The sequence below is a fragment of the Balaenoptera ricei genome, chromosome 4 (assembly GCF_028023285.1).
Source record: "Balaenoptera ricei isolate mBalRic1 chromosome 4, mBalRic1.hap2, whole genome shotgun sequence".
Taxonomy (NCBI): Eukaryota; Metazoa; Chordata; class Mammalia; order Artiodactyla; family Balaenopteridae; genus Balaenoptera; species Balaenoptera ricei.
Window position 1 is genome coordinate 21,172,456 of NC_082642.1, and position 25,734 is coordinate 21,198,189.

Sequence of the window (25,734 nt, forward strand, 5' to 3'; positions counted from 1 at the left end):
CTTCCACTGTGGGGGGCACAGGTTCGATCCCTGGTCGGGGAACTAAGATCCTATATGCCAAGGGGCGCAGACAAAAAAAAAAAAAAAAGATTTCTACATATAAATTTGGGTTGGCAGGGACACAGACAACAGATGGTTATAATGGCAAAGGCACTGGAGTGGAGACCCTAGGTAGTGAGGGAGAATGCAACCTGGGAAGAGGGAACATTATTTCTAGGTAGATTTTGGTGTAGAAAGAAGAAGGAGGGGGCAGAGGAAGGAGGGTGAAAGAGGAAGAGAAAAGAAGGCAAACAACTATTTCACAATTTTGTAAAGGGCTTAACCCCTCAGAAAATCCCTTTGAGTTGCTGCCAGCCTGATCTTTGTTCTTTGAAAGTATAACTACAACTACTTCTGCATTTATTTTATTATCCCCAAAGTGCTAGAGTACAATCAATAAATATTTGTTGACTGATTATTTTGAGTGTTTAAAATCAATCCACACTTCTTGTTTTATTAAGGATCTTAGAATTGACGTTGATCTAGCTGATATAAGAACCGTCTTTAAATTTGTAAGACATTTTATGTCTTTCCCCAAGGAGAAGCCAACATGTGTCCATGCCTATTATTCACCAAACACTGTACTGGGGTGTTTACTTACATTATCGCGTTTCTAGTAATTCACCATTATTTTATTTTTTAAAATTTTTACTGTTTTTTTTTATCTTTTGGCCACGCCGCGGCATGTGGGATCTTAGTTCCCTGACCAGGGATCGAACCCGTGCCCCCTGCATTGGAAGCGCAGAGTCTTAACCACTGGACTGCCAGGGAAGTCCCCGTCATTATTTTAACAATTACCGAGTACCTGTTATATGTCAAACCCTGTGCTAGGCAATGACGATAAAAGGCAAAGAGGGAGAAGAGCAGAAAACTGCTCTTCAACAGTTATAGTATAATAGGGAGAAGACAGGGCTAAACCAACAACTGCCACTTAGTATGATAAGTGCAATGATAGAGGTAAGCACATGGAAATCTTGGAAGACAGAAAGGGAAGCTTTAATTCAAAATGGGTAGGAAAGATGATAATAAGAAGGAAACAAGTATTTGTTGTTTGTCTGAAATGAAAATTTAACTGAGTGCCAAGAGGAGCCTAAGGAAGCCATGACTCAATGTGATGTGCTATCCTGGATGGGATCCTGGATCAGGAAAAGGACATTAGGGAAAAACTGAACAAATATGAATAAAATATGGATTTTAGTTAATAATAATGTATTACTATTGGTTCATTAATTGTGACAAATGTACCATACTAAGGTAAGATGTTACTAATAGGGGAAATTGGGTGTAGAATATACTAGAACTGTCTGCACTATCTGTGCAATAATTCTGTAATTTCAAAACTGTTCTAAAATAAAAAGTTAAAAAAAATTTTTTAAATTGGCATTTCATATTTTTGTTAGATCTGGCAACCTTAACACTTTTACTTCCGAATAATAATTAAACACAAAATATGAAAAAAATTACCCTAGGTTGATAGTTTAAGGAATTTGAGTTATGTTTGATTTCTCCTATTTGATCCAAGCACTTTTTCTGTATAAACCGTTCTTTTGTTTTTTTAGGCAAACCTCAAGCGAGCAAATAGTTACTAGACAGGGAGTATACTTCAGTGTGGAGAGGCTTTGCCTCTAAGTGCCATAGTTTATCATCGCCAGTTGCAACCAATTTCAGAAGCTATAAAAGAACTGTCTCCTCTCTCTCTCTCTTTCACACACGAACCATCAATAGAATTAATCTTAGTTTGATGTGCACATCTCAAGAGATTTTAAAAAATTAGTTTATGAGAAAATCAGCAAGGTTAAGGCCCTGCAAGTAATCACTTGCCTAGGGTGACTGCTAATTTATACTGTCTGAATGGAAACAGTGCTGATTATTTTACTCTCCGTGTTGGTCCTCTGGGGAAGAACAACCTGTGTGTTTTAGAAGAACTTAAGAGTCTGGAATAGAAATAGCACTGTATATTATAACAGTTTTATTTGAAAGTGAGCTTAGAAAAGATCTCTTATTTAAAAAAAAAATGATGAGGCTTTTAAAAAAGAGTGAATTTTATAGACTGTCATTTTCTAGATAAAAGATGACCAAATATATTTTGCACAGCTTTGTTCGTTTTACAAAATTAGGAAAATAGATTGTTTTTGCTTAATACATACATACTGATAATATGCTAGGACTTGTAAAGAAAATAAACCTGTTCTCAAATGGTAATAGAAATTATATATCAGAGGTTACATGGGTTCCCTTATCTTAACTCTTCATTTCTCCTCCAAGTGGCAAGCCTCTAAAACTAACAGGTATTTGTGCCGCTAAAGATTTACATACGTCATAAATCTTACTTTGCAAACATGTGTAGAGCATTTACTATGGGCAAAAAATTATGCTGAAGAGCTCTGGTGTATCCAGAGATAATGATTCCTACGCTGTTTCTATTTTTAAAGAAGGTTTTGTCCTTTTGGAGGGGAGGGGAATCGGACGTTAATTTAGGCTTTGCTTATTTATATCTGTGTCCTTGGTCTCCTGCAAAAACACAAGGCCAAAACTTGTTTAAAAAAAAGATAATACTTTCAAGGATTTGGGTTCTAAAGCACGACCATGGGTTATTTAAGAGATCTGTTCACACAGAGGGGCTACGTCTGTTAAAGGAGCTAAAATAGAAGTTCGTTTTGTTTTTAAATTGTACTCTGTTCTCGTGGAGAGCTCTGTGCGGTCCCGACCGGTGCCCCTGGAAGGCCGGGCTGCCCGCGTCAGTCGGACTCCAAGGACCAGAGGCCGCAGGAAGAGCCCGCTCGGACGGGCAGGAGAGGCAGGTGGGTCCGGGCACCGGCGCTTCAGACGGCCTGCCCGGGCCTCAGAAGCCTCAGGCTGCCGTCGACGCGGGCCGCGGCCCCAACCAAGACCCTGAAGCTCGAACGCTCGCTGGGCGCACAGCCACGTCGCTCGCCGCCTCCCTTCTGGGCTGGGCGAGTGTCGGCGAGGGGGCGGGCAGCGCCCTTTCGGCGGCCGGGAAGCGCGGTTCTAGGAGAAAGGCCGCGAGGGCGGGGCTTGGGGCGGTGTGGGGATTTCTCCTCACTTCGCGGTCAGCCAGGGCGAGGAGAGGCCGCGTTGCGTCAGCGGAGAGAGCCACATGGCGCGACCCAACAGGGCCTGCGCGTTGGCGGACACCGAGGAAGCAGTGTAGTGCGAGAAGCCTACAGCCCACACTGGGGAAAGATGGGTCAACTAACGAATGTTTCACCACAGCCCACACGCCTAAGAGGGAATTTGAGAGCGCATGGGGGAGGGGCGGAAAGAGCAGGCGGCTCGCCGGGAGCATGCTCTGTACAGAGAGCCGTAAGTGGAGAGCCAGGCATGCGCAGTGAGCTCAGGGTGGGTTGGCAGCGGGGAGGGGCTGGCGTGAGCGGGCTGATGTGTTTATCCGGTTTTCTGGGTGGGCGGTCAAAGCGCACGCGTAAGGGCGAAAGGCGGTGGAGCTGGGTAGTGGAACGCGCATGCGCAGAGCGAGCCGGTAGCTCTGGGAGGGCGTGGAGGGGGCTCTTAGAGGAGAAGCAGGGGAAAAGGGAAGCGAAGGGAAAGCAAAGGGCGGGGGGAGGGGTGAGAGTGTGGTCTGCGCATGCGTGCGAGCGCTAGCGACGACGGCGGCGGGGGAGTCTCGGGGATGACAGTGGCTTTGCCCGTTGGGGTAACGGTCGTCGTCGCCGGCAGGGCCTGAGGCGCCGCACAGCCCGCGGGATCCATTAAGGCCGCTGCAGCCCGGGCCCTACCGAGCTAGAGTGGCGCGTGGAGTCGGGGTGAGGGCGGCGAGGCACGGGGGGAGGGGCCTGCGGCGGGGCCTTGCTGTGTGCGCTGGGCGGCGGCGGGGCCTGGCGGTGTGAGCGCTCGCCTCAGCCTCTGCCGCGGCCGGGTGGGCGCCGTGGGCGGCGGCGACCGTGGTGCTTGACGGAGGAGGCGTCCGTGTGTGCCGCGCGGAGAAGATGGCCGGGCAGTGAGGGGGCGGCGCTTGCGCCTGGTGACCTCGGAGTAAGCGACTGAGGAGCGAGGGCCGCCGCCGCGGCCCGGCCGGGCCTGCTCCCCGCCCTCTCCCGCCGCCGCCGGCCCGCGCACTTCCTCCCCGGCCCTCCCCTCTCGGGCGGGGGCCTCTCCTGTCCGCTTCGCCACCTCAGGGAACTGCCGGGCTGTAATCGCCGGGGCGGAGAGCCAGGCGTGTCCGATATGGAGAGAGCGGCGGCGGCCTCCGCCAGCCGCAGCAGCCACGTTCGCCGCCGCCGCGGCTCGGTGCACTAGATCGAGGAATCCGACGACCGCACCGCAGTCCTTGCCGTCGCCGCTGCCTCCGCGCCGGGCGCTGTGATGGAGTAAGGGCCCTGCAGCCCGTGAGAAGCGTGCCCGCCCCTGGACCGGGCCGGGGCCTGCTCCCGCGACCGCCCAGCTCGACCACAGGAGGTGCCTTCGCGTCCCGAGATGCAGCTCGAGCGCAGGCCGCCCGCCGAGCCGCGGGGCTAGACTGAGCGCCGAAGCCGCCGCGTTCTGCGCCCCGCGGCCGCTCGGGACAAACTCGAACGCTGGTTTCTCTCTCTCTCTCTCTTTTTTTTTTCCCCTTGGTCTGCAAATCTCAGGGACGGAGGAGGGGCGCCAAGGCCCCATGTGTGGGAGGACTGCTACAGCTCTACAAACTTGTACGGATTTTGGTTACAACTTTGGCCAGTGGTTCTCCCCCGATTTCCTCCGAATTGTTGCAAATTCGCCATTGTTCCCTGGCTGCTTACAAAGTTGGATCCGGAATTTCTCTTCAGCCGAGAGCCAACAGTGTCGAAGTGTCTGCAATGAACCCCGTGAATGCTACTGCTCTCTACATTTCCGCGAGCCGCCTAGTGCTCAACTACGACCCCGGAGACCCCAAGGCGTTTACAGAGATTAACAGGCTCTTGCCTTACTTCCGACAGTCCCTCTCGTGCTGCGTTTGCGGTGAGACGCTTTTTATTGTTCCCCTTTCAGTGCTTGTTTTAAAAAAACTCTGGGCGATGGTAGCGGAAATGGTTTGACGGCGGGGTAGTTTGTATTAAACTTTTATTATTTGTGCGGTAGTTTGCGGTCTTTAGTTTTGAAACTCGGCAGAGCACTTTTTCCCGGCATTTCAGAAAGACAGAACCCTTCCAAACCGCTCTCTCTGTACAGCGGCCTCAATGTTCAAAACTGTTAAATTCGCCTTGGGTCATTTCTGGTGTTTTTTTTTTTTTTAAGAGGTGAAATATGCATCTATGTTGCTGTCCCCCTCTTTCTTTTTTTGTTTTTTAAAGCTTTTGATACCAGAGCTGACTTAATACCTACCTTGGTTAAACGTGGTGAAACCTGGTTAAAACACCTACATGTGGCGTGTTTGCATTTCCCCAAACGTGTTGTGTGTGGGTGGTGGTGGTATAGCCGGTGAAGTCGGTGCGGAACTTTTTCCCCCGGGTTCTTCTAATGCTTTGACAGTTTGACGATAAACAGTGAGCCAGGGCAGACTGATGGTACTCAGTGCTTTTTAGCTGGTGGGATTTTTTTTACAGGATTACGTTTTTTTGTGGTTTTGCTATACTGTGGCCTGGTAGAGGGTTATTTTGGGTGTTTTTGTTCAAGAAGTATTACTTTGTGCTGGGCAGGATATTTTCAAGTTATTTTTGAGAGATGAAGATAATGCTAAATTGTCTAATAAATCCATGTCTCAAAAGTGATAATAATTTGTGATTATTATCTCAGTGATTAACTGTATGCGTATAATAATAATTTATTTTTGAAAAAACTTAGACTGAAAACGTTAACATAAAGGAAAGGGTAACTGGCAAAACCAAAACAGTAATATTCCACTTCACATTGTTACTTCGCCAAAACTTTTGAGGTTTTGTTGATCCACTTACTTGTAGTCAGAATTTGAGAAATTCAGGCATTTCAGGCTTTCACTTAAGAGATTTTGCGACTGTAGTGGCTGAAGGGAGAAATGATATTCATTTGAGATTCAGCATTTTCCGTATAGCTCTGGGGCAAAGCCCTGAGGGGGTACAGAAGAGGTGTTTTTTTTTGCACATCGGGTTCTTAATCTCATAAACATTTAAGTAACTCTTACAAGCGATTAAGTGCTACTCTGACTGGTAACCGACACTTAACACCTTTATAGAGAAGCAGTTGCCCTGGTAAACCACTTAATTGCCCTGGGCCTCAGTTTCTTAACATGTAAAATGAGAGCTTTGGGCTAGATTCAAAGTTTCTTTTCCTCTTATATTTTACAAATATAGTATAAGAATCTGCTTAGTTTCAGCGTACTCCGCCACCCCACTCTCACTTTTTTTTTTTAACGGAGTGCTTTTTTTTATAACGTCTTCATAGCTTTTGATAGTTTGTGGAATGAGGAGATGGGGCTATTATAACTTCTTTCAACACAAACCTTTCTTTTGGTGGGGGAATTGCTACTGTGGTGATGTAGAGGGCCTAGACCAGCCCATCCTGGCCTGCTAGAACTGCAATAGAGAGTGATGTCATTATCCAGGTAACACTTGAAGATCTGGTAGGTCTGCTTTTTACATGGTGGATGGGACTTAGCTCTCAAAGAGGGAAATGGTAGTTTTGCAGATGTTTGGAATTTTAAGTTCTTAGCAGTAGCTTCAGGACAGTTGTGGTCTAATTGAACATTTTCCCAGAACCTAACCTGGATTTTAAAAACTGGTATTAAAGATAAAGCTACATTAGAAAGTCCAACTGTAGCTTTTTTTTTTTTTTTTTTAAATCAGTCTTGACAACTCAAAGGAATTTTTCTGACATTGGGGCTTTTAATTATTCTTTCTTGTTCAAGCTTCTCTTCCCCACCATCCTATGCAAAAGATTTGTGGGTTCTACTTCTCCCTTATAATTGAGTAGCTGGCATAAAATTTCAGCAGTATGGATGTAGGTTCAGTTTTTTTCCCTTCATCTCTTTGGACATAAGTCTGTGGTTATGAAGAGATGGGGGAAAATACCCAGTTATTTGAATTCAGATCCAACATTTTTCATCTTTATGTCAGGTACTGTCCTGGACTCTTTTTCCTAGCTGGAAAGCATAAACTCCTTCCAGTTAATAGGGCATGTGCAGTCTTATTTCATTAGGATAATAGATATGTAAAAGTTAAGTTTTAATTCTATCTTGGCGCTGTAAATAGGAAGTTTGTTTCAACAGGTCCTCCAGTGTCTGACCCAAACCTCCCCTTTCAGCTTTGTATTTAACTGCCCTCTTAATTTCTAATAATTTCTCAGCTTAAGCCGGTTTGATATTTTTGTCTTTTCGAACATACGTGCCTTATGTTTTCCTTCTCTTTTCCCCACCTTTGCTCTTTGTAGTTCCTTCTGCCTAAAATATATTCTTTTTGTGTATGGTCTAACTCATCAACTCCCTCCCTCCTCAGTGAATTCTTTGTTCTGTCACAGGTGCTTTTAACTCTTTCAAATTATTCTATCTTAGGGAAAATATTATTTTTTTGTACATTTCTGTGTTCCTTCTGCCTCATTCTCTTCTGTTCAGTGAATAGCATGTAGGTGTTTATGAAAGACTCAGAGAAAGAAAGTGAGAGGAGGTGAGGGAGGGAAAAAAGGTCTATGAACTTTGCAGTTAGGTACAAATCTTAACTTTTCTACTTTCTGTCTAGGCAAGTTACTTTAACTTTTTGTCTAAATGTCTTGTATCTACAAAAGGGGATAATATCTTCTTTAAGTTTGTTTTTCCAAATTTGTGTTATCTGTGAGTTTATTTTTAAGTGGGAAAAACCTTTTGAACCCATGAGAACAAGTCTGTGGACTTTGTGGCACCCTTGCGCAGAGGTGGAGAAAGGTAGGGGGAAGTGAGAGAAGAGATTGAACTGTCCGATCAAATATTGTCAAACCTAGATTATTCACTGGAACTACAGGTTTTGTTATCATTGTTCTTTGAAATGTTAATTAGCTGATTATCACTGCTTGTTTTTCAGTTGCTTTGTATGTTTAAACTTTCTGAAGTTTCTGGTGAATGGGATAGCAATGCTCCAGAGAGTTATTGTACTTTCTAGGCCACAGAAACAGTGACCAAGACAGTATTACTGTGGGTGCTATTTCTGTGTCAGTTCTTTCCCCTTGTTCTTAACGTTGGACTTGCTTTATCATTTATCACGAAGTATGTAGAATGAATTTTCTTTTGATGGCATGAAACTCAATAAATTCTGCCCTAGGTATTTTAAGTTTTTTATTAAGCTTTTATATCCTCAAATGACATAACAAGTTTGATATGTAGAATCAAATACTGTTAGAACTGGAAGGACATGTTAAGTGGAAAAATAGTATTCTCTGAGATATTTGGAGTCCTGTAAATTAATCATGGTCAAATCTCAGGGACATGAATATTTCCCTGATGTTTTAAATTCTAGAAACAAAGTGGTTTTGGCTTTTACTGAAGAGTTGTGGAACTTTTGGATATCCAGTTTCTTATTTATAAAATAGGAAGGAGCTGGAGAATAGTGTTTCCCACTGACCTAGGCTGACCAAGTTTTTGTTTTGAATGTTAAGGACTTAAAAAAGCAAATCCTGTCATCTTTTCTTACTACTGCTACTCTCACATTCCACTACAAGGTACGTGGTTCCCTGAGGGTGAGAGTCTTGCTGGTCTTGTTCACTGTTGTAGCCCTGCACCTGACAGTTCCTGGCTGAACAAGCGTTGTTGAATGGATGAAACTGCCGTTAAAAAGAGCAAGGTTCAAAGTAGGAAGGATGTGCTCTCAGAATAAAGTATATGCCTTAAAATTAAATAGATTTAGCTTTGTGAAAGACTACTTTCATTTTCCTTATTTTTCTCATTTTGGCATTGTTTGTGGGCCCACTTTGGAATCAGTGCAGTAGATGATCTCAAGAATCTTTTCCAGTTCTGGAGTTCTGATTCTTTTAGCAGAAATACTTTGTTTTTGACTGAGCAAACAATTTGTAAATAGCAAGAATCTTCTAAAATGAAATTTGAACATTTAGCGTGATTTATTTTAAACTACATACCTTTTAGAAGCTAAATTAAAAGGCCATTTGTTTAATTGTACTTAAGCGTTATACTGTTTTATATTTATATTTTTCTCAAGTGTGAGTTCATTTGATACTTAAGATTTTATTTTTCTTGTACTTAAAAAATCACTATAATTATTTTATTGTAGTAAGCATATAATGTAAAATTTACCATCTTAACCATTTTTAAGTGTACAGTTCAGTAGTGTTGAGTATATTTACATTATTGTGAAACAGGTTTCCAGAACTTTTTGATCTTGTAAATCTGAAACTCTGTACCCAGCAAGCAACCACCATTTTCTTCCTTCCCCCCAACCCCTTGTAACCACCATTCCATTTTCTGTCTCTCTGAATTTGACTACTGTAGATGCCTCATATAAGTAGAATCATGCAATACTTGTCTTTGTTGACTGGCTTATTTCACTTAGCATAATGTCTTAAAGGTTCATCCGTGTTGTAGCATGAGACAGGATTTCTTTCCTATTTAAGGCTGAATAATATTTTATTGTATGTATACACTATACTTAGTTTATTCATTCATCCAACGTTGGACATTTGAGTTGCTTCCACCTCTTGGCTGTTGTGAATAGTGTTAAGAACATGGGTGTGTAAACACTCTTTGAGACCCTGCTTTCAGTTCTTTTGAATATATACCCAGAAGTAGGATTGCAGGATTGTGTGGTATTTCTATTTTTATTGTTTGAGGAACTCCATACTGTTTTCCATAGTGGTTGCACCATTTTATCCTACCAGCAGAACAAGGTTTCCAGTTAGTTTTTCCATATCTTTGCCAACACTTGTGTTTCCTGTTTTGTGTTTTGTTATTGGTGTGTGTATGTTTGTTTGCTTTTTGTTTTTTGGATAGTAGCCATCCTCATGGGTGTGAGAGGATATCTCATTGTGGTTTTGATTTTCATTTCTCTAATGATTAGTGATGTTGGTGATCTTTGCATATGCTTCTTGGCTGTTTGTATATCATCTTTGGAGAATCACTATCATTTTTTTATCTTGAAAAATATATATATTTTTTTCCTCACAAAATCTTTATTAATCACCAGTGATGTTCTCAGTGCTGGAATAAAAAGATGAATTAAGACACATGGCCCCTACCCATATGTTGCTCAGTGTTATGGGGAAGACATAAGTAAACCAGCATTTATTGTGTGTTAGAGGGACTTATGTTATTACCAATATTGATGTAATATTAACTTACTCGTAAGTTAACTTTGTCACATGTGTAAAAATTTCAGAAATTAACAATAAGTGAGATTTTCCCCCCATGTAACTCATTTTTGAATAACTGTTTGGGTCAGAGTTTGGGCAGCCCTCACTGGGGTTAAAGCAGAGTTTGGTTTACCAGTTTTTTCTTGGGACTTAAGTTTACCTGTTCTCTCTGATCTGGGAAGAATTCTTTAGGGAACATTTATCTAGTAGGCTGGTTAAGGAAGAACAATATTTAGTACTGTGTTCTGGCAGATACTCTTATGTCAGATATATTAATTTAACTGTTGGTTTCTTTTCCTAAGAAAAATCTCTTTTTCACAATTTCTCCTTTTAGTATTCCAAAATTAGTTCTAAAATATTAGTTCCTAGTTGGTTATGTTTATGTACAGTGAAATTGCCTTAGGGAAAGGACTCTAAATGCATTGTTCTGGATACTGAGAGAGAAGAAAAGAGCTTTGACCCATCAGCCTTTGTTATATGATAAAACCAACTGAAAAGTTAATAATACCAGTTTAAATAATGATTTAGGGCAGACAGTATGGTACTGTAAAATTAGGCAGCAGAAATTGTTGCAGTCTTGTGAGAACTAGGAAGTATGGTGCTTGAGCTAGGCCAGGAGGAATGGTGAAAAGTGAACATTTTCAGTAAGGCTTGAGGGAGAGAACGTTGGCTTGTTTAGTCTGCAGAAAATCAAGTTTATCCCTAATGAAGAGTTCTTGTAGGAGAGTCCATCCATGCCCTATAGTGGTAACTCAGGGGCCTTTTTGCAGGGAACCTTGATGCCAGGCTAAGGAATTTGACATTTACCTCGTAGACCTGTTCTTTTTCGAAGTGTGCTCTATAGCCCACCTAAATCAAACCTAAAGGGATTGTTAAAATTCAGATTCCCAATTATCATATCAGGCTGATTGAATTGGAATCTCTGTGGGCAGGGCCTGGTAATGTGCATTTTATGCCCCCCCACCCCCGTCTTGATATGGGTAGGGGAATTTGCAAATCCCTGTTGTGTTTGAGAAATATTTTAAGTAGGAGAGTGATGTTATATAGATTTTGTTTTAAAAAAGGTTAGTTTCGGGATAGAATATAGGATTGATTATTGGAGTGTGGTGAAACCCAGTTAGGAAGGATATCAGATGTATCCATATTATAGAGGCCGGAATAGTGGTGGTAGTGAAAAGGAAACAACATAAGGTAACGCAAAGGGAAAATTTTGTCCTCTTTATGGTTATCATAACAGCTTAATTTTTTGGTATACTGTATTACAATTTGTTTTTGGTTAGGTATATTTCATTGTGAATAGGTTAAATATTTTCTATCCTTAAATTTATAAACATGTCTAGTATAGTGCTTTCACAGGGTATATACTTGATAGAAAGTACTGAATTGTATGGAAGATCCGATAAAACCTGGCTTATCAGGTGCTTGGGAGAGGATTCAGTTAAGGTAGGAAATAGACGGGATCTAGTGTGGGCCTGAGGAGAATGAAGAGAAGGATGAGACAGTGTTTAGTAATTTGATGGTGCCTGGGAGTTGGGCTTAGTGAGGAAATGTTATTGGAAATATGTTTAGGAAAGGCTAAAATCTAAAAACTTTAATTTTGTGCCCCTTCCTGGAAACCTTGATTTTAAAATCATAAGATATACTGTTATATAAGATATAAGATATACTTATAATATAAGACATACTGTAAAACAAACAACATATCTTTTGAGTCTTGGGGTTGTGGGCTTTCAAATTAATTTGAACATTTAGTCCTCCCCCTGTGTTTGCACTCTGTGTTTTCATTGCATTGATAGCATACTATCACTAATTGGTTAATGCCTTATTGTATTATCTTCTCAGTTGACACCTTCCCTCAGAGTCCACCTGGCTACATTTTAATGTATGATTTAATCTGTTTTTGTGAGGTCTGATTAAATTTTATCTTCTAATTTACAAGGTAGTATTTCAGAATCTTTATTTTAATTTATATTTTTCTCTTTGTCCATCACCTTTGACTTTTTTTCTTATCTGTTTAGTTTCTGTTATTGGCTTTCCTCTTTTAAAGATTTCTTTTTGTTGTTCCCATGTCAGGAAATTAATTCAGATAATTTTTTTCACCTTAATTAGTGTATGGCCATTTTCCTCATTTTTTCCTTGTTCTGACTCCGTAGTATTTTAACAGAATTATTCTAGTTCATTGCCTTTCTGTTCAGAAATCTTGAATCTTTGCAGATTTGGAATATCTGCCTATCTCAACCTGTTTTTAATCTAGTTTTATAGCCAGCATATTTTTTGTTTTGAATTTAGTTTGTCTTATCAATTAGCATTTGTCCATTTTTATTGTTATAATCCACAGAAAATGCGCACTTAAAATGTTGTCTGGCGTCAAATTTGGAAATAACTTAGGTTTTCTGGCAAAGTCAAGTAGTTTTAAAATTCTTTTTGCAACAATTAAAGGCATACCTAGGGACTTCCCTGGTGGTCCAGTGGTTAAGACTCCCGCACTTCCATTGCAGGGAGTGTGGGTTCAATCCCTGGTTGGGGAACTAAGATCCTGCATGCCCCGCGGCCAAAAAAAAAAGGCATACCTAAAGTGGAGGTGGGTGGTCCGGGGTATAGCTTTTGACCTTCTCCCAATCCTGCTAAATGCCATTCCCTTGAAGTTTAAATCTCTGTCTGCTGTTCTGAAATTTGGGACTCTGGCCATATATAATATGGGATTCTAGGATTAGAAGGGAGCATTCCAATTCAGGTATCTTTGTGTTGGATTTCTGAATCCCCTCTACAGTTAATCAGTTGGTTGTCCAGCTTGTGAGTGAATTTATTCAAGATATGACATAGGATATGACTGGCATATTCTATCCACCAGAAGCTGTGAGCTGTTTCAGGGATCCTTTTATAGTGTCATTGAGCTTGCCAGCTCAATTTTTACATAGGTTTTACAAGGAAGGTATTACTAGGTTATTCTTCATGATGAGAATTTATAAAGCTTTAGACAGAAAGCACCATAAATCATAGTCATTTTTTCACATCAAATGAATATTTTGTATTCTGTAATAGTCTTGAAAGTTCACCCAAGCCTTTTCCTTAATACCTCTGGGGTAGGGAGCTAAATTTTACTCTGCAAAATAGCCCTATCCATTTTTTGTTTTTTTTTAATGATGATGAAAGCTTGATGGTATTCACATTGCTTAATTTGTGTCATGCTTTATTTATTTATCTATTTATTTATGGCTGTGTTGGGTCTTCGTTTCTGTGTAAGGGCTTTCTCTAGTTGTGGCAAGGGGGGGCCACTCTTCATCGCGGTGCGCAGGCCTCTCACTGTCGTGGCCTCGCTTGTTGCGGAGCACAGGCTTCAGACGCCCAGGCTCAGTAATTGTGGCTCACGGGCCCAGCTGCTCCGCGGCACGTGGGATCTTCCCAGACCAGGGCTCGAAGCCGTGTCCCCTGCATTGGCAGGCAGATTCTCAACCACTGCGCCACCAGGGAAGCCCAGCTCTATCTATTTTTAACCATAGAATTCTAATGTTGTTGGGATCTTGAATTATTTTGTGAAACCTTACCTGGATAAGAATCAGCGTTGCTTTATCTTGTTTGCAGCCAGAATAGTTATATTGGTTCAGTGTTTATGGTCAGTTAAAACATTTTCATAATTTGGTTGATGGTGGTGTTTAGATCTTCTGTGTCATTACTGATTTTCTATTGTCAATTTTTGAGAGATGTTGAAATCTCTAACTGTAATTATGGATTTATCAGTTTCTCTTCGGAATTTCTATCACTTTTTGCTTCATGTATTTTGAAGTTGTGTTTTTAGGTGCATAAAATAATTCCGAACATATGGAATATAGTTAAAATGTATAATGTAGTAGTCACATAATTTTTACTGTTCTGCTGTAATCCTGTAGAAGTTTTGTTGCTCTTTGGTTTTTCTTCTCTGCATGGGTCATATTTTCCTACTTTTTTGCATACCTAGTTAATTTTGATTGGATGCTAGATATTGTGAATTGTACCTTGTTGGTAAAATTTTACCTTGTGGATGGGTATTTTTGTACTATAAATATTCTTGAGCTTTGTTCCTGGAATTTGGTTAAGTTACTTGCAGATAGTTTGATCCTTGATCCTTTCAAGGCTTTTTTTTTTTTTAATAAAGTTTTCACCGAAATTGGATTTCTGTTAGTGGAAGGGATTTGCTTTTTATTTATTTATTTATGGCTGTGTTGGGTCTTCGTTTCTGTGCGAGGGCTTTCTCTAGTTGTGGCAAGCGGGGGGGTGGGGGCACTCTTCATCGCGGTGCACGGGCCTCTCACTGTCGCGGCCTCTCTTGTTGCGGAGCACAGGCTCCAGACGCGCAGGCTCAGTAGTTGTGGCTCACGGGCCCAGTTGCTCCACGGCATGTGGGATCTTCCCAGACCAGGGCTCGAACCCGTGTCTCCTGCATTGCCAGGCAGATTCTCAACCACTGCGCCACCAGGGAATCCCTCAAGGCTTGTTTTTAAGCTTTTTTTTTAGGTGGAACCAGAGCAGCCTTTAGGGGCTAATTTTTCTGCATTACTTGAGGCAAGAACCTTTTGACTACTCTATCTAATGCCTCGTGAATTATGAGGTTTCTCACACTAGGTGGTGGGAATAGGATTTGTTCTGCTGCCTCTGAGTTATAGGGATTGTTCTTTTTGTTCCTTTCTGGGGATTCTTTCTCCATCCTGGGGTAATTTCCTCATAAACATGTGCTGATCATTCAGTACTCAGCTGAAGATTTGAAAGAGACCATCTATAAATAACGGCGTTCTTTCTCTGTGCGGCTCTGTCATCTCTAGTACTCTGCCCTGAGAAGTCCAGCTGCCTTGTCTTCGCGACTCTGTCTTCTCAACTCAGGGAGACTACTGGGCTTTGTCTTGGTTCTCCCTCCTTGTGCTGTGGCCTGAAGATTATCTCCAGACAGTAAGCTGGGGCAATTGTAGGGCTTAGCTCATTTGTTCCTCCATGCACGGATCACTGTTCTGTGGTGTCTGTTGCCCAGTATATCTGAAAACCATTGTTTTGTCCAGTTTTTGTTTCAGTTGGGAGAGTAAGTCTCCCAACTGAAACAAAATGTAATTATTCCATTTTGTCTGGAAGCAGAATCAGATTATATTCTAAACCTACACTGTCCTATATAGCAGCCACTTAGCTGTTGTGACAATTTTAAAAACAGTTCTTTAGTTATACTGAGCTACCTCTTAAGTGCTCAGTAGCCACATATGGGTAATAGCTACCTTACTTTAGATACAAAAGATTTCCATCATTGCATAAAAAAGTTCTACTGGACAGTGCTATAACAACCAAAGAACTTAGATTTGTTCCTGAAAGCTGTGGGAGCATTGAAAGATGCCTTCAGTGTTTTTATCTGAGGTTTTGATTTTAAAACATTGAGCGGGATAGGGTTATGAACAGATCACTGGAGCTCACCACTATAGACTTAAAAAACAACTCCCCTAAATCAGTGTTAGTGAATTGGGTTCAAGAAGGTGTTCCATAGTGTTCATGTAGTAAAAGGTTTCCATTATTTAAAAAAGAGAAGATAATTTAACTATTTTTTTTCCCTCTAAAGTGAGGCAATTTGAGATGTCAGATGACTACTGGACCAAATCATGTGCCATACCAGTTAATAATTCTGCCAAATCCTTTCTGCCATGACGGTTTTAAATTGTTTTTATACTCAGTCACGTATTTTATTAATTCTTAGTCGTATTGTTTTAGTTCTCTCAATTCTTCATATATCCATTCATGGATCATTGGTTGGGGACAAGAAACATTAAGAAAATTAGGTTGCTATTGAAATACTAGGTAATGAGGAACATAAAAATACTAATGATTCCAAATATCTGGTTCATGATTATTATTACCCCTCTCTGTAAATTGTCTTTGTTCTCTTAATATCCTACATATCAACAAGGTGTAGGTAATTATCCAAAAAGCAATGTTAGCAGGAGAATACATAGTGATATACAGTATGGCCTTTTATTTTTAGAGAATAAAGATTAACTGCACTTGCTGTGTGTTATTTGAAGTGTTTGCAAATACTAGTCTAAAGCCACCCTTAGTTTATCATTTAGTAACAGAACACTAAAATTTTTTTTTTGTAAAAGATACAAGAATTACAAATACCAAGTCACATTTACAGCTTTGTCCTTGCATAATATATTCAATTTTAGCCTATGTTTTTAACATTCATGAGTTTATAAACAAGAGAGGTCATTTAAAAACAGATATATTGCCAAAATGTGTTTTATTACATTATTTAAATAAAGCAAGATGTAGCCCTTGTTAGTGGGAAGTCAAAATTTGTCTTTGTATGTTTTATTAAAATGAACTTTATAGTATAATCTTTGATATGTTTATTTTAAAAATTCCTTAAAATCTTTTATTCACATTTCTTACTTAACTGATTAGAAAAAAGTCCCAGTTCCTCAAGGCAAAAAAGGTTAAAGTATCTTTAATCCCGGTTGTGGATCAGAATTTGTTGGGAAGCTTTTTAAAAATATACATTCCTGGGCAGTATCTGCAGTTATTGAGTCAGTCTGAAGCAGGCCCTCTAGGTGATTCTAATACTAATCCATGGATGAGAGTAGTGCTGTCTTTGAATACTCCTTATGTGAGGTTTATAGGTGTACTTAAACGAAAATACATGTGCCAATAAATTTAAGTAATGCTGTGTTAAGCAAGTTTCTTGACATTGGTAGTTTTCAGTTTTAAGACACTAATGTAAATTTGGGGATGACTTTCCAGGAGGGTATTAAAGCAAACCTGTTAATGCATTCTGGTACAGTGGAACACCAGTTTGGGAACTTTGGATCTAGCTTCATATTGATGTATTCAATTAACGTTTGTTGTTCAGCTGTGAATTGATTTAATTGTGCCTAATTGACTAGCCTGTTTTATCGTATTGGTAATAATTTAATGAGAGACCGTCATGGCTTTGCTAAAATATGAAAATAACAGAATATTACAGAAGTGCTCTGTAACCACAAAACACTATAAAATCTCGCCTGCATAATTATTAAGATAAATGGTGTCTGGCATTCTCTTTTAATTCTTAGTAGAATGTGAAATGAGGTATGACTTGAGTTTATGAATGTGTTGTGGTTTATATATCATCCATTTAATAATGTATGGTCAGTGTTTGGTTTTTTAGTTATAATAGTACTTGACTGGTGAAGCTTACTTACTTTGTATAAACTGTTGATACATCCAAGAGTATCAGGAAGTATTTTTCATAGTTTTAGGTTGACCAAAGACATAAAAGTTAAAGAAACTCTGAAATTTAACCATTCATATGTTCAGTAAACAGCTTGGCTTGAGTAACATTCATACTTCTAAAATTGCGATATTTAACAGTCGATTTCCATTTTTCATTTTTCTGCAGACTGGTTGTAATCCTTTTCCCAAACTGGAAACACAGATTTTGTCTTTTTTTCCACCGCCCACTCCCCTGGTATACATGTTTAGCTATCACTGGTCTCTCAGTATAGTAGTGTTTAGTTATTTGAAGTGATGCAGTGAACTTTAAAATAATTACTGGGTCACATGGTCAAAATACCTCTCTCTGTCACCATTTTTAGTGACCAATGCATATCTATCATAATATTCCCTTATTTTAAATTAAAATGCACATTTTCCTGTCATACTGCGAAATTATTTGTGCTAGACATTTTAAAGAGAAAAGTTTACAGGTTTGTGGAATCCAGATGATCAGGGGCTAATGGTGGTTTAGGACATAGCTGCTTGAATATTTAATTAGAGAACTAATAATTTCCTTGAAACTTTAGTTTGTTGTTTGGACCTGTTGATTTTTTGAGGCATGTATTTGCTTTTTGGTTTACTACTAAAATAAATTGTGTGAACGTTTAAAGGAACATATTCTGAGTGCTGCTTAGTCAAAAATTTAAAAAGAACGGACCTGGGTTAGGAAGCTCTGCCAAGGGGAAAATGGTGCTGTCTTCTTAAAAGGGTTCTCTAATTTCAAATTCATTTCTCTTTGATTTGAGTTTATTCTTTTTTTTTTTGAATTTTATTTTTTATATAACAGTTTTTTATTAGTTATATATTTTATACATATTAGTGTATATATGTCAAACCCAATGAGTAGCATTCATACTCATGAATTTCGCCTAATGAAAAGATTTTTAAGAGGTTTAGACTTCAACATATGTCTGCAAAAAAGTATATTGGGCACAGGTTTTGTAAAACTAAAAACAAGCTTTAAAAAGGACAGTTTAAATTGTCTAAAACAGTTAATTCATCTATGCCCATTTGCTAAGTGATACATAAGATCTTTTTATGGTATTGTCATTTTTGTTCTTAGCTGAATCCAGATTATTATTCCCATGTGTTTATGTATCTAGGAGATTTCTTACTATTGTTTCAAGACATACTTTACATCTTTAATTTTGGGGTGTAATTTTGGTGCTGTAATTCAGTGATGTAAAAAAGGTCCAAGTATCCTTTGTTAAGTGCACAGTGCTTGGCATATAGCTGGGCCTCAGAAGTTACTCACTGAAGTGATTGAGGAAAGAGGAATATTTTCTTAAATGAAGATAGCCTAAACAATTCTTCATTTGGAAAAGTTGGAGAATGGGGATATTTATATCAGTGGATTGGATTATGGAAGGATTATTGTTCAGGTCCTATGTCAGACTTTTTTTTTTTTTTCCACACACACACACTGTATTTTATTTTTACAAGAGGTAAATAGACTGACACCAAGCATTGTACATGGATGACCACAACAAAAGCAACAATGATTGCAATTACCAAACCTGAAACACACTCATACTATGTTATAATATTGACATTCAGTCCAGTAATCCTCCACTATGTCAGACTTTTGACATCAGTAGAAGTATATTCTCCCAGTCTTTATAAGTGCCTTGATAATGCTGTTGGAGATTGATTGAATCTAAGCTGAATGGATATGACTCAGAGTCAGCATAGTTACTCTCACACCACAGGAAGAATAAGGTGTATGTATATATTGGGGTTGATCAGCATCAATTTAACGCTGCTACTATTAATAATGCTTTCTAAAGTGATACCACTTACGAAAACCAACTGTACCTATTTTACTAATTTTATACTTAATATTATATATATAACACCCATTTAATATATATATATATACATATACACATATACATATATATGTGTGTGTGTATATATATACATATATAAATATAAATACATACAGTCTTTAGCTAAGATTTCTCATGCTGTAAATTCATAGACTGATATGCGGGCTGAGGTTTTTTTTATTGGGCTGTCTTTACAGAGGAGGTAGTACAATGCTTTATAGTATATATGTTCACTTAAAACATTTAAGATTAACTTTAAAAATTGAGCTTGGTGTGTAGAGAATCCAGGCAAGGCTCTTGTAGCTCCAATTTCTATGTAGTAAAGATTTCCTGACCCTCACAGAACTTACTGGTCATCCATTCTCCCCTTCGTTTCACTCTTCCTGACCCACTCACTATTTGTTACTGCCAGTACCTGTTCTTCTGTCTCCTTCCCCCAAAAGGTTTTGCATCTTGTGGTTAATATGTTGATTTCTGTTATGGCCCAATTTCAGTGACCATTCTTTTTGGTAAGTGAAAAGAAGGTAAAATTGTCTCAGTGGATGCCATGGACTTAGCGGAAGTAGGGATGCTGCTGGTTAAGTAGAAAGAATACTAGATTGGGAATCAATAGACTAAGCTTCTATTTCTCATTGCTAGTAACTAGCTATGTAATCTTACGAAAGGCCATCTTGGTTAAAATGAGGCCATGGGACAAGTTTATTTCCAAGGTCACTCCCAACTCTAGTGTGCTTTTTATGATTCATTCATTGTACATTTATTAGGTGCTGGCTTATGTGCCAACACTGGTTTAAAGATACAGAGATAATTAAGTTTCTGGTCTTGAGTGAGACCCAGTGAATGGTGACAATATGATGTGATAAGTGCTATAATAGGAGAATGTGCATAGTGCTTTTTGAACAAACTGAGGGCTAGGAATTAAGGAAGGCTTCCTCTCCGAGGTCGTATTTCAGTCAATTCTCAAAGAGTAAATAGTTTAGTGAATTCCCTGGTGGCACAGTGGTTAAGAATCTGCCTGCCAATGCAGGGGACACGGGTTCAAGCCCTGGTCCGGGAAGATCCCACATGCAGCAGAGCCACTAAGCCCGTGCACCACAACTACTGAGCCTGTGCTCTAGAGCCCAGGAGCCACAACTACTGAACCTGCGTGCCACAACTACTGAAGCCCGCGAGCCTAGAGCCCGTGCTCCGCAACAAGAGAAGCCACTGCAGTGAGAAGCCTGCACACCGCAATGAAGAGTAGCCCCCGTGCACCACAACTAAAGCTCATGTGCAGCAACGAAGATCCAATGCAGCAAAAAAAAAAAAAAAAAGAGTAAATAGTTTACCATGCAAGGAAGGAAGAAGGACATTCTAGGAAGAGCAAATCACAGAGGAATGAGTAAGCAAGCATTGCTTGTTTTGGAATGGCCAGGTGAGAATGGAGTATGGAGTTTGTGGAGAAAGCTTAATGTTACAAAATTTTGGGGGGAGGGTGGGTGTGGGCTAGATTCTGAAAGGCCACATATGTCATTCCAAATGTTAAGTCGGTAAGTTTGAAATTATGGAAATATACGGAGAAGTGGAAATATGCAAGCTTTCATTGGATTTTATTTTGAAACTTTTATAGAAAATTTCAATATACAAGATAGAACTCTAATATATTGATAATACCTATCACCTAAACAGTTAATGGTATTCAAATGCAAGACTTCTGATACACTGTAGATCTTGCCATAAAATCTTAGCATCATCAAATTTTAGAGCTTAGAAAGAACTTAGATATTCAGTCACTCTATAGCTTTAGGGAATGGAGGGCTAGTTATTTTTAAAGGTACATCATCATTATTACTTTTTTTTTTTAACTTACATTCATCAGATTTGGACAGTTAAAATTACTAATTGTAGTGGATGCTATGTATACACTACCCAAATCCCCATTTCAGGACTGAAAGACTTCATTTTCTTAGTTACTGGGAGTGTTGCTGGGGTTGTCAGACTTCCCTGGGAATTGCTGTTGGCTGAAGAGAGCCACTCACCCAAGCTCACATCCCCTTCCTTGGAGTAGCCTGCATTCAAAGACTAGTCCATTAAAGACCTGGCTCCCGTGTCCCACCATAGGACAACCTTGAAGAGCCGTCCCAGCTTCAGAGCTCCCTGTGGGGTCATCTGAGGCCTTTGTTGTTATACATCCCAGCCTAATTTGTTCTTCTGCCCCTTCCTTCCTCACCTGATAAACTTTCAGCACGCTGACCTCTCTCCCAAGAATTTCACTGCCTAGGAAACCTGACTTCCAACAATGATGAACTTTAAAACTTCTTTGATTTGTAACAGATTTGTAAAATTTAAAGCAGCGGTCCCCAACCCTTTTGGCACCAGGGACCAGCTTCACGGAGGACAGTTTTTCCACGGTTGGGGGCAGGGGGGAATGGTTCAGATGGTAATGCGAGCGATGGGGAGTGATGGGGAGCGATGGGGAGTGGCAGATGAAGCTTCGCTCGCTCGCTGATCACCTCTTGCTGTGTGGCCAGGTTCCTAGCAGGCTGCGAACCCCTGCTTTAAAGGATTTAACATCTACCAGTTTTTCATGTTTATGAGAAATATTCAGGTAAAATGTTGAAAGACTCATGTAATAATATAATGAAAGAAAATGATCAATTTGTATAGTGCCAAACATACAGAAAAAAATTCTTATTAGAAAGAACATGTTTTGGAATGGAACAAAAAGGAACCTTCTCAAACATGTTGAACAAAGATCTTGGCATTTAATTGACCTCTCCCCCCCAGTCATTCATTACTAGTGTTTCTGCAGTCTCATTTTTATTACCTTTTGTAAATTAAAGGCCACCCCCTGCCTGCCCCCCTTTGAGATCAGGCTCACACGTTTTTATTGAATTTTTTGTTTGTTTTTTGGCCTTGCCATGTGGCATCTTAGTTCCCTGACCAGGAATTGAACCCATGCTCCCTGCAGTGGAAGCGTGGAGTCTTAACCACTGGACCACCAGGGAAGTCCCTTTATTGACTTTGAGAAAATTTAAAATCTGGACAAAGATTTTTTTTCTTTTTTGGTCATACTGTAGAAAATGGAAACATATGATGTATATTTGAAACAAATTGAGTCAGATTGAGTGTATAAAAAAAAAGTCTTGCCCTTATGGTACAGGAGAGATTTGCGTAGCAGAAGAATCCAAGACTGCGTTTCTGAACAAAATATTTGAAGTTTTTATGTCTGCAACATTTGAGAGTGCCTTTCCTAGACCAAGTGTGCCACTTGTCATCATTCAGTGAAATGTTTTGTCATTGCTTAAGTTACTGTCCTCTCTTGGATTCAGGAGTTTCACAGCAATGTGATTTGGCTGGCAACAAAATTCTTTTTGCTGCTAATAAAGCTTTTTTTTCCCCTCCCTCTTCTTTTTCTGTATTTCTTTCTGTCTGTGTGACTGTCTGTATTTAGGTGGTCAGTACAGTTATTTAGGCCTTTTGGAAAGGAATGGCTGATGAAAAGTACGTTATCTTATTCAGTAGTGATTGCTGAGGAAATCGGCTTTAGAATCAGTAACATAAGTGAACCTAGAAAACTTCTTATTTGAGAATTCTACTTTTTTGAGTATTTTAAGATAACCAGTTAGTACTATTTTTTTTAAAGTTCCTTTACTTTAGTCATGATTTTAAGAAAATTTCATTGAATATAATTATTCTATTTTAGCAACTGAAATTTTTCATTTTTATTCTTTTCCTCCTTTTGCCTTAGAGCTTTAATATAAGTATCTGGTAACCTTTAATTTTGCTAATCAGTTTTGATGTGGGTCCATTTGTTGGAAAGCAAATTTAAGCTGTGATGGAAAGCATATTTTATTGAGTTAGTATGTAGAAATGTATCTTTTACGATATCCCTTCTGTTTCATGTTGCTTACATTATCAGTAAAAGCAGAAAACTGCTTTCTCTCTTTTGTAGGATACCACAAATTTTACAGCTGTGGAGTTCTATACTGATTTTTTCCCCTCTTTCCAGATACTTTTCCATATGTACCATATATCTAAGTATCATAAGATTTATTTCTTTTTGTGAATTCCTTGACTGTTTAATACTCTAGTTTCCAAGAATGCTTCTTGGAGAAATGGTATGATGGTTTTAATTATTAACCGTGACCTGCCTGTGTGCATTTTTTGCTTTCTGATAGTGGTGTCAGGATTTGTTTATATGAGACTTGGCTAATTTTCCCTCATCCTGAAGTGTCATCTCATCAACAACAAATAAGGCTTATATAAAATTACTTGCATTATCTGAGGTTTTTGATTAGGCATTCCTTGTTGCTGTAATAGAATTCTAGCATTACCAGGAGAAGGAATTCTGGACAAGGAGTGGTGGTAAATACAGAATGTTTTGATTCTGATAAATGCTCTTTTTGTGCCTGTTAGAATTATATAATGCTTTTTTTGGTCAAATGACAAAATTAAGCCATTGAGATAGTTTAATTCCTTAAACCATTTTCCACTTTTTCCAGTTTTCATTTTACTGAAATTATTTTCATTGGGATCATTTCTTTTCCATGTAAGCTTTAGAATGAGGAATTGATTTTGTAGTCTCTCTGTTGTTGTTCACATCTAATTTGTCCCTGTCAGATTTTAACCTATTGTAGCTTTTGTAGGTTTTATTTTATGATCATTATTATTGCCAGGTCCAGTGTTCACAAGATCGTTTTTTAGTCATTCACTAAGTTTTGCTAAGCATTTTAGCCATTATTGGTTTTATTTTTTCTTGTGTCCTCTCTCCGCACCTCTTAAACTTAATTTCCCCCATTCATCTGGTCAGAATATTAGTGGGGTTAAACACCATCACTGTAAAAAGGAGAATAAAAGATCTTGTTTCAGAAGCAGTTAAGGCATAATTTACTTGGTAGTCTGCATGTCACAGCATAACATTTATAGTATGGTCCACTTTTACCAGTGGTATTCTGAAGTGAATGAATTACCAGTGGCTTTGTTCGAAGTTGGAATCAGTTATGTATTTAGAAGAGTTTGCCAAGACTAATCATATCTTTTTGTTTGCTTATACTAAGGAGTTGTACCTATCCCTTGTATGGAGAAAGGGGCAAGCTGATTTGAGACCTACTTATAGTTTGCTTATTTATCTTGGTGCTGTGGGTCTCTCAAACTTAGGCTGCTTTGAAATTCTTGATGCTGTCAGTGATTCTTCTCAGGGGTAAGGATAAAGTGCGTGGCAACCAGTCCAAGTGCTACCTTTGGTATTTTAATACTGTAAAGTAGTGATTTGATCTATGTTAAATCTGTTTAATAGAAGGAACGTTTTATGGCTAAAAAGTATGTTTACTGAGAAGAATATAACTTTTGAAATGTTTTTTTTTTTGATGCCAGAATTAAAGCCCTTTTCTAGGGCTTTAAGATTTTTTTCCCTTAAGTTAAACCTAAATTTGGTTTAAAATTTATTTAAATAATTGATTTTGTTAGGTGTGATAATGGCATTGCGATTACATAAGAAAATGTACTTTGTAGTGATATATACTGATGTATTTAGAGGTTTGCTGGGATTTGCTTTGAAATACTTAAGAACAAAAGATGGGTAGATGAAGCAAATGTGGCATAATCTAGATAATTATTGAATCTGGTATACGTAGGTTTATGAAGATTAATTATACTACTTTCTGACTTCGTGAAACTACTATAATAAAAAGTTTCACCAAGTTAAGAGCATTAAAAAAATCTGATATTAAATATCTTAGCAAATTCCTTGCCAATAGTTATGTATTCCCAGAAATTCCCAGAATGACTGCTGTGGTCATCTAAAAAGAAATTTTAGTCTCAAGTTATAATTGGGTGATTTGGGGATGAGAAAAGTGAAGGAGAGAGAGAATAAAAAAGGAATTAGTAACTTCTATTAAAGTGAAGAGTAAAAATAAAATTTAGTCTTTAGTATTTTTAGGGTCAGTATAGCACCATTTAGTATTATTTAAACAAGGCACATAATATCAAATTCATTTAGTTATAAGACAACTTGTATTAATATTATGTAAAGGAAGATAATTCCTGTAATATATTGCAGATTAAGGATTCAAGGCAGGGCAATGAGAAAACTTTTTGTCATGAACTATAAATTTTTAAGCTCTGAATATGTGTTTTGAGCAAGTCTTTTTGTACTTGAGTGTGAAACTATAGGGAACATGATGTAAGCTAAAGCAAGTTAAACTTTTCCCCAAATACTACCCAGTTTTTATAGTACAGTCTGCCAGTAAGTGATGCACTTCTGCTTGACTAAGATTGCCCGTCCATTTTACTTTCTAGTATAAGATGTATATTTACAATTTTAAAAGTGTTATCTGACATTTCTTAATTTACAGGGAGGAGTTTCCTTAGGGACATGTAGTAAGTATAT

At 39.0% G+C, this 25,734-nt stretch overlaps 1 protein-coding gene across 1 annotated transcript in view; it reads left to right on the forward strand.

The window, feature by feature from the left end:
- Nucleotides 1-3,658: 3,658 nt before the first annotated feature.
- Nucleotides 3,659-25,734, forward strand: part of MSL2 (MSL complex subunit 2) — a 30,213-nt gene continuing 8,137 nt past the window's right edge. The window contains exon 1 of the mRNA XM_059920275.1: nt 3,659-4,995. Coding sequence (XP_059776258.1) covers nt 4,854-4,995 — 142 coding nt within the window. The 5' untranslated portion in view covers nt 3,659-4,853. The remainder of the gene's footprint in view (nt 4,996-25,734) is intronic.